Source organism: Mesitornis unicolor, unplaced genomic scaffold (assembly GCF_000695765.1).
Source record: "Mesitornis unicolor isolate BGI_N332 unplaced genomic scaffold, ASM69576v1 scaffold16333, whole genome shotgun sequence".
Taxonomy (NCBI): domain Eukaryota; kingdom Metazoa; phylum Chordata; class Aves; order Mesitornithiformes; family Mesitornithidae; genus Mesitornis; species Mesitornis unicolor.
The window spans coordinates 19,587-29,152 of NW_010174139.1; the positions used below are offsets into that span (position 1 = coordinate 19,587).

Here is a 9,566-nt window from a genome sequence, read left to right on the forward strand (position 1 = left end):
ATGGGGGCAGTCAAGGACAAGATGTAGCGTAACAGGCCAGAAAACAGTTCTTCACTAAAGGAGCTAGGTTTGTAGTGGACCACAAATGAAACATAAGTCAATGATGTTGTGATGCTGCAAGAAATATGTAAACACTCTATTAAGAGAGAAATTGAAATCCCAGCTTGAATATTGTGTTTGTTTTTGGGCATATTTAAAGGTAGATTTGAGGAGAGGAAGATCAGAAAAGAAGGTTGGATTAAGCTATCCAAGGTCCAGAAAACACGACCTGTGTTGAAAGGCTGAAATATTTTCATTGTTTAATCTGAAAAAGAAAAGGCTGAAAGGAGATGTAGAGTACATAAAATAATGAACAGTATTCATCAGGGCCCAAATTGGAGCAGGAGAGACTTTAGGTGCATCTTCTCTGATGACTGGCCTCTGAGAAGTAAATTACTGTGTGCAGTCTGCACCTGAAGGGAGTTTTAAGAAGGTAGGCAAACATCTTCCAGGACTAGCAGAAGGCATTGGGATCTTGGCAGGAGGATGGAGAAATGAATGAGCTGCATCATAGAGTCCCCTCTTGACCTGTTTCTGTAGCTGTGGGAAAGATTGGATATTTCTTTTCCTTCATTTTCTAAAAATTGTCTCTGACAATGGGATGAAATAGGTTAGATTTGATCTAGGAAAGTAGGTTGAGTGCAGTTTGAGAAAATTAGTTGAACTGAAGTGTGACTAGCCTGATTGTTTTTATAATTAAATCTGTAGCTTTAATCAGAAAGGTGCAAATTCTTTGATGGAGGAAGAAACAGAGGGGTGAGGTATTCTAATCTGATCAGGGAAGTTGACTTTACAGATAAATTCAAAGGCTTGGCCTCCTATAAACAAGGTAAATTTAGTTGAAGCATCTGGAGAGAGAAGTGTTACCACCTGATTTGGTTAAAGCTACTAAGATGGTGGCTCAGTAAGCCAAGAAGTGGACAAACTTGTGGCCTTTCATCTTCAGAGGCTGCCTTTTGATACAGACACCTAAGTCCCTAGCAACATGAGAGGTAAGCTCTATGGTGCATCATCTGCTGCTTTTCTTGTACCTGAAGACTTGGTTATACTGGGAGGTTGTTTTACCCACATTCAGGAGTTGTGGCTATGTAAGTTCAAGCCCTTGTTACAAAAAAAAAAAAAAACAAACAATAAAATGTGGTTTGCACTGGTGTAATTTCAGGCATGGTGAAAGTATCAGCATTGATAAGGACATTCTCAACAGTTTGTGCTGCTGAAAGCTACTGGTACTTAAAACCTAAAACGAACCCCTAAAGCCTAGTTCTTCTATGCTTGCACATATTTCATTATATAGAAAAGTTGCAGCAGCTTATTGCACAGTTTGTATCTGTCTTTTGCTGTGTTACTGTATTCTTATTTGGGTACTGTGTTTTCTCCTAGTGACCTGCTCCCCAAGATAATTTAGTGTTGTTTGAAAAGATGCTTTGAAAATAAGTTTCTCTAAAGTTCACATGCTTCTGGCCAGTGACATGTAAGGCAGAGCCCTTGCAAGGGACTGTCCTGTAGAAAGCCCATAGGCTTCCTGGAGCACACGCTTGCTTCTGGTCCTGCTCTGTGGAAATTGGGTTTTCTTGATGTAGTTTCTTTGCCTAGGACACTGCTTATGGATCTCGGTCTCTTGGAATTTGTGCACAAATAAAATTTATTCACCTTGACACTTATTTGTCTCAGGCTTTGTAAGCTTCACTGCTGAGGTATTTTCTGATAGTCTGTCCTTTTAAAATGGACTTTTAAAGTAGAATAAGCAAAGCATCCATGGAAAACTGAGCTGTGTAGAAGGTGATGATTGCCGAGTGGGCAAAAGTTTCATAAGGCAGATTGAGAAGTGCCTCTGAAAATGTTAGTCTTTGTTACCAAGCAAAACACTTCAATGAGAGTGTGAAGTGATAGGAATGAAAATGAGCAAGTGTTACAGCTGAGCTAAGACTTTAATTTTCACTGCCCTGAAGTTTCTCTGGTTTGGCTCATGCTTGGATTTGTTAGGAAAGGAAAGAAGAGAATAAGAAAAGTCCTTTCGTGTTGTTTTTCTCTTAAGTTAAGGTCTTCCACTGTAGGCTGGCAGTCTAGGACTGTGGACATTTGGTTTGTTGATAATTTCTCATTCAGCTTTCCAGTTTGGCTTTACATTCACTTAGTTACTGAGATTAAATTAGTCAAAACAGAGACTCTTTTAGAAGATCAGAAAAAGGTTTTATTTTAAGACAAGGTGATATTTACTGCATAGTATCGAGATCAGGGTGTGTTCTGTCCTTTCTCTTAGCCTGTTTGTACCAGTGATTTCATTAAATCTTGCTGAATGCAGGCAGTGTGGAAGGTTCTTGTGAAAATTTTGTGGACTAATTTTGTAGTTTTGCAGGAGTTGAGCTGGAGGCTTAGACTCGTTGAGCCTTTCTTCATTTTCTAAAGTTGGAAAATTTTTTTTGTCTTATTAAAATAACTACGTAAAACCAAATAAACAAAACAACACCCCACATGTTATATATTGATACAGGTTCTTCCTTATTTAATTGTAAATGAAGTATGAGTAACACCAGTATTTTAGGCTGAGTGAATATTCCCAGATTTATGATATATTTCAGCTGTTCAAAGTAGCTTAAAATCTGTACCCCTTTGGGCAGTAGTTGTCAGGGAGGATAGGTACGCAGGAACGAAGTACAGTTGCTCTGAAGCCTCTGTTATGCTGTATGTGGAAAGCCTGTCCATTGAGGGCGGAACCTGTATCTTGTATTTACAAGGTGTAATTCGCAGATAGCATGGCTAGTGAAATCTGCAGCAGTGGCAGCCTTTGTTTTCAGCAGAGCAAACGATGCTTGCAGTAAGCGCATAATTGTGAAAGTTATCCCCTTCAAATATAAAGCCTCTTGTAGTGGCCAAATGGAAGGCAAGGCCTCCATAAATACAGGGACTGCTGCATAGAGAGGGATTATAATACCTGGCTCTCGAGTCTCTTGCAGCGTCCTCTGAGGTAGTGTGGTTTTACACTGCCCCTTACTGGGGCTCTCTCATAGTGCAGGAAGTAATGGAGATCTGGATGCCCAAAAGTTTTCTCTGTTTTGGGACTTTGCATTTTCCCCTTGAGCTACAAGCTAAATAAAATACAGTGCTGCTCTTGTGTGTAAAAAATGGATTATTTATATTAAAGATATTTTACACTTGATTTTAGTATTTCTTGATGTTCAGATGTTTCATTGTCCTCCAGATTTCTTTGACATCTCCTTGTGGAGTTTCGTGATACTAGACTTTGATCCACACATCCAAACTGGTGGAAGCCATGAATGCTTTGAATGAGCTAGGATTTGTCTTTCATTTTTAAACTAGTGGCCAACAGGCGTGACTTTGGACCACATTGCCATTCATTCCAGATTAAAAGATCTGAAAGAATGAGGAATTAGAATCAGGGGAATTCTGCCTGTTCTTCCTGAGAAGTGAGATAGAGCTGTGTTCACTAGATAAAATAACTTCACCATGCAGTTTTGTTTGCCATGAATAGTTTTCTATTCAGAGTTGAGGACATTTTGTTAAGCTAAATGGGTTGCTTGGGTAGATAATAGTATGAGTGATAATAGTATGGGAAACAAGGCAGTGAATTTTCCAGTTTAAAACTAAAAGGTAACTGAGTTGACTAATTCATTTCTGTTCTGCCATGGGGCATGGCACAAGTAGAGATCTTATTTAGGATTTACTTTTGGATCTTACAGTACTGACATGAAGTTAAGTTGGTGGAGTTTTAGTATGTAGTGTGAATCTCCTAGTATTCTGTAGTTTCTAATGTATTACCATTTTGTTGAGCAGAAGGAAGACTTGAAGTACTTTTAATTGATTTATACAATCAAATACAAAAAATAAGTTTAAAAGTATAAAATGTTCTCATAACTTATAGAAAATTGAGCTTCTTTTGTTTGACAGCTTTCATCTGTTAATATCTGTTGTACAGTTCTGGGGAGGGCTTTTCTGAGATATCTGAAGTGCAGTAGATAACTTGTATGAATCAAAAAAACCCCAAAATACTAACTTGGCTAGATGCCCAGCTCCCCTTGTGAGGCACAGTTGAGTAACTCAGTGTAGGAACTAATTACTTGGGTTAAAGGATTTGTGCAAATGCTTAAATACTTATTGAGAATCTGGCTGTATAGCCATACAGTACAAGTTTTAGAACTGGCAATTCTTACTGGGCTTAGTTTGATGAAGGAGAATATCTGCTGGGGCATGGATAAAAAGGGCAGCAAAAGTACTCATTGTTTCCGCTTCCCTTCACTTCTTGCATAGAAGAGTCTTTCTATGCAAAAACTGCAAACTCCTTTATGGAGTGAGGATGGTGATGGACAGAGTGTGAGGGATTCAGAGTTAAGTATTCTGTTGATGAGGAGTGACCTGGTGGTCCACGGACTAAATAGGGGAAAGTACAAACATCTCCAGCAGAAAAATGCATTCTTATTCTGAGGTTGCTCAAGAGTCAGGAACTGGTACTGTAAGGAAGAAGTACACCATTAAAGCATTACTGAAGAGTGTTTTTTTTCATAACTTGTTGACCCAATAGCCTGTTAGCCCTTGTGGGCTGCTTTATCAGCCTTTTCAGACATCATTATAATAGGAAGACTTGGTTTGCAAACATTGTTTCATTGGGTTGCACAGAGCAACTCTGAGTCACTGTGACCTCATGGCTCATAATTCATGAGCTACAGTCTATGACTAATCACTATGAAGAATTCCTGTAGTCTAAAGATTGTAGTCATAAGAATCAGTCTCTTCTAAAACTACTGCATTTAGATGTTTCTAACTAATTGTAAAGACCTGGACTAGCTCTCCTTTCAGTCACCTAAACTTATCCTTTTAAACAGGCACACTTATCAGAAATGTTACTGGTAACAGTTTGTGGGAGTTCCAGCACTAAATGGGGGTATCAGAAGTTCTCTAATCCAAGGTGGTCTACTCTGTTTCCAAAAAGGTTTCCTGAATGACTCTCTCAGTTTTCCTGGGTCTACCAAAAGCTTAATGTTTCTGAATGTTATAAAAGTGTTTCTGCCTACACTCTCAAAGATCACCGTTTTGAATGCCAGAATAAGGAGAAGAAAGATTGAGACAGTGATATTTATCAAATGAATTGTGCTCAGCAACCGTGTCTAAGAAACTCCGACTTCAAAAAAGCTATGAAGTCGGAGAAAGGTTAGCTAGCCCTTGTAAATCTAAACTCTTTTATCTTGCCTAATGAAGGGAAGCAACATCATAAAGCTAATCTGCCGGCTGGAACTGTCAGTTACTAATTTATTTTTTTTTTTTGTAAAACAAGACTGAATGAAGCATGAAAAATAAATTAATGATAATTTGATTTTGTATCCCATGCAGGTTTTCTTCAAGTTCTGGAAGTAGCAGAGCATTTGGGTCGCTAACTTACCTGAAACTTGTGCTTTACCCTGGAAAGATCTGCAGTGGGAGACATTCATCTTCACATGCTCCACAGTGCTCTGCATCAGAAGAATGAGACTTCATCCGCAAGAGTGGTTCGAGATGATGTAACGTTGATAACGCTGAAAGTCTCCTGAGAATAACTGACTTTGTAAGAGGCTTCTCGCTCCCCTTCCTTTTTTTTGTTGTTTTGTTTTTTTTTTTTAATAACTTGCTCTCTCAGAAAACTCCAAGCAAGATGCCAGCCAAGACACCCATCTACTTGAAAGCTGCTAACAATAAGAAAGGGAAGAAATTCAAACTAAGGGATATTTTGTCTCCTGATATGATCAGTCCACCACTTGGAGATTTTCGTCACACCATACACATTGGAAAAGAGGGACAACATGATGTTTTTGGAGACATCTCCTTTTTGCAGGGCAACTATGAGCTATTGCCTGGAAATGAAGGAGAAACCAGAATTAGCCCATCTGGTGGCCACAATGAATTCTTAAGGGCAAACAGCACTTCTGAATCAATGTTTACAGAGACTCCATCACCAGTGCTCAAAAATGCTATTTCCCTTCCTGCCATTGGGGGTTCTCAAGCCCTTACATTGCCCTTATTGTCACCAGTGACATTTAATTCAAAGCAAGAAACCATCAGGTCATCAAGAAATCCTAGGCTTAGCTGTGAGCCAGTAATAGAGGAAAAATTGCAGGAGAAAAGTAAACAGATGGAGGATGGAGAAATGTACAAAGACGACATCTGGGAGCAAAATGGTGGTTCTTCGCATTTTACTAATGGTAGAGACAGTCACTCATCCAGCTCTTCTGAACGCTGCACTGACTGGCAAACAGTTGATTTATTTGATGACAGTCAGCTTTCATGTGAACTAACCAAGACTAAGACTAAGTCAGAAGAATCCCTGTCAGATCTTGCAGGCTCTCTTCTCTCATTACAGCTTGACTTGGGACCTTCACTTTTGGATGAGGTCCTTAACGTAATGGACAAGAACAAATCTTAGAGCTGGTACTCCCTTGCTGCTTTAGAAGTCGTTCACTTAAACAAAAGCAAACAAAAAAAAACATAGTTCAAAGGTAAAGACACTTAAAAATCAGCTGTGTTTGCAGTTGTTTGACGGGTTTTCTAAAAATATTCTTAAAATACTATTTTTTTATCTATTGTTTTTCATGATTTTTATTACACTAAATTCTCATAGCAGGAAGGTAAATTTTAATAACAGTTTTCAGCAAATATAAAATGTTTTTTAAGTACCAGTATTAATGATCAGAAACTTAAGAAACAGAGTTTGAGGATGATACTGATTATGACATTTGGTTAGTTCGCCTCTGTGGGCTTCTGAATATATGAGAATCTCTAAGTGTCAGAAAGGAGACTGATATTAATTATTCACTTCAATAAATTATTACAACATCACTTTACACGTAGGCCTCTTTCTAGAACCTTATGTTTGGGGGTTTGATAGTGTTTTTCTTCATTTTCCATAGTACCATTTCTGTTATACATTCACTGTAACTACTTCCTTGGTCTTATACTACAGCTCTGTATTCAGATGTGAACAGTTTGAAGGCTCTTTCAGTTTGACACCTGGTCCAGAGTCTAAGCTGCTTTAAATGAGTATGCACAAATTTACAGAAGTTGAGGCTTGGGCCTGACATTGTATATGAAATTATATGTTGTAAACAGGTGACACATGCAAAATATTATGGTTAAATTATTTTAAAAGTTGAAATATATTTTTTGTGTGCATATTGGCTTTTTACTGCAGAGCCTACACATACAGTATCTCATCAAAGTAGTCGCTTGGCATTATTGGTGCTCTTCTGAAAATTGTATACTTGTGTGTTTGACAAGAAATATGTATTGATACTCCTTGCTTTTTTCTTCATTTATTGCCACACATGCCTGAACTTGCAACCGATTATTTTCATTTTTGAAGGCGGCACTGGTTATTCACAATGCTTGTGATGTGTGCTGTAACAGCCAATGTTTTGGGAAATGTGGATCCTTTAATACAGTACCTACACGGATTGCATAGATATCTTGTGCAATACAATAAACAAAACTTTAAATTGCTGTGTCTTTGTTACTCAATACATAGCCTTACCAAAATACGAAGTTTTGGGTTTTCCTGTAATGCAACAGACTGCAGTAGAGTTGCAGAAATATGGGACTAAGGGAAAGATCAATTCTGCTATCTTAATTAACTTGACTTCTCCAATTTGTTTTACTTCCTGACGTTTTAAGGGCAAACTCCGAGCAGGTAGGACCCTCTGGGATATACGCTGATTTTAAGTGATTGGCGACAAGAGAGTAACACTTTGATCCTAGTGAAGATAAAGGCAAAGTTCCAGCAGCTTTCACTGAAGGCTTTAGGCAAAATCCTGAGAAGGTTTGTAGACTGTTCTTCACTAGACAATGATATTTATCTTCTTCTTATCAGAACATGTAAGTCATGGATGATTTAATATATGTTACATTTATCTTCAAAATTTCTAGGCAGTCAGTGGTAACTAATTCTATTCCTTCAGTGTGTTTTAGGAACAGAGTCCCTGTTTCCAGCTAGGCACTTACGTTATTGTGCATGAATGAGACATGCAGCTATGGTCTCCTGTATTCCTGTAAATGAGAAACTGAGATGTAGAATGGCCAAGATTTTTAAGATAATGTTTAATTGCCTTCGACTTCATCTTCTCTGTGTGTAAGCCTGGATCATATTTCCAGCGCATTCATGATCCAAGAACAGTGGTTCTGTGACTATAGTGCTTGTTGTATCTTAGAAAGCAGGTTCAAGGCTCTGCTTGGCCACATGTTTCTTGTGAGACCTGGGGATTTAGAACCTAATGAGAATTTAGGTCAAAAGTTTCATTGGAAAAATCTGTCAGTCATTAGTACAGGGGAAGTTGGGGTGAAATGGGGAATTAGACATTTTCTGTGTAGGCCAGCTTCAAATAGCGTGATTAGAACATTAGAAGTATTTGCTGAATGAAAAGTCACTGTCTTGCAGGACTTCTCAATAAGTATTCTCTAGAAACCAGAAACATATTCTTACAGCAGCTACTGCAATCATGTTATTTTTGCTGTGTCATATTTTGTACTTAATTTCATCCTGGCTTAGCTTGCTGAAAAATGTCTCACTGTTGCAGAACTCTTTGATCTGTATTATCCTTCCTGTGTGATTCCTCATCTAAATTTATAAATCCTTAGGTCTTGTGATGAGGTTGGATGGTCTGAACTAAAATAATAACTATCAGTCCAGGCAAAAAGAACTACTGTGTTGTGTGGAGAAGAAACTTAGCTCTGGTCAAGAACAGGACTCTTACACAGGCAAAGTAGATATCATCTTTCTTTAAAGCCGCCTTGTTGCTCTCCTCAGAAGCTGGATCCCTGAATTGTTCAGATCTACTCCGTCTTGTATGCAAAGACCTAGAAAATGCAAAGTTGAAATGTGCTCATCTTCTGTTCTGAGATGGTCTTCTGTAAACTAGTGCTTTGTGTAATCTGATCTGGCATCTCAGTTGTCACAATACAGCTTGTCAGGACAAAGCCTTGAATTTCTTGTTTGTGAGAAGTTTTCTCTTCCTGAAGTCTTAATAAAATTCTTAATGGAAATTAGACTTTTCCAAGTTACACAGCAGTTTCCTCAAAACCAAGATACTGCTGCAAGTTGGCCTTGGAACAGAGGACTGGAAGGAGTTGCCTTGGACAGCACATCAATTTTTTGTGGCCACGGGGAAAAGTATGCTAGCTGTAAAACTGCCCATAAAGGTCCACAGATGCTTCACTACTCTTCCAGTTTGCCAGAAAACATTTCCCTATCTCCTTTACTAACAGAAGTAGTACAGTGAAGACCTAAAGATGTAATCTAATTGTGCCAGAGAAAGAAGAAGAAGCCAAAAAGCATGTGCTTAGTTTCTGCATGAGTATTTGCTAAATTCCTCATCTACAAGTGGTGCTGTGCACAATACAAAAACATACCAGGAAGTTCAATAATCATCTAATTCAAGAACCCTTGAATCCCTGTCCCAGTTGCTATTGAAGGTCCCTTGTATAGGTACATCAAGTAACTAATGACTTCTACAGCAACCTTACTTTCCTCTCTACACTCACAAAGCTACATT

General features: G+C 38.4%; 1 protein-coding gene across 1 annotated transcript; it reads left to right on the forward strand.

Annotated features, from left to right (window-relative positions):
* Positions 1-5,395: 5,395 nt before the first annotated feature.
* On the forward strand, positions 5,396-7,519 carry CDC42EP3 (CDC42 effector protein (Rho GTPase binding) 3). Its single transcript, XM_010180954.1, has one exon. It carries the CDS (start codon positions 5,681-5,683, stop codon positions 6,446-6,448), a length of 768 nt encoding a protein of 255 aa, XP_010179256.1. The 5' UTR covers positions 5,396-5,680; the 3' UTR covers positions 6,449-7,519.
* The last annotated feature ends 2,047 nt before the right edge of the window (positions 7,520-9,566 follow it).

Bases quoted from the DNA above. Each gene is read 5' to 3' on its own strand.
- CDC42EP3 (XM_010180954.1), top strand. From the start codon at position 5,681: ATGCCAGCCAAGACACCCATCTACTTGAAAGCTGCTAACAATAAGAAA.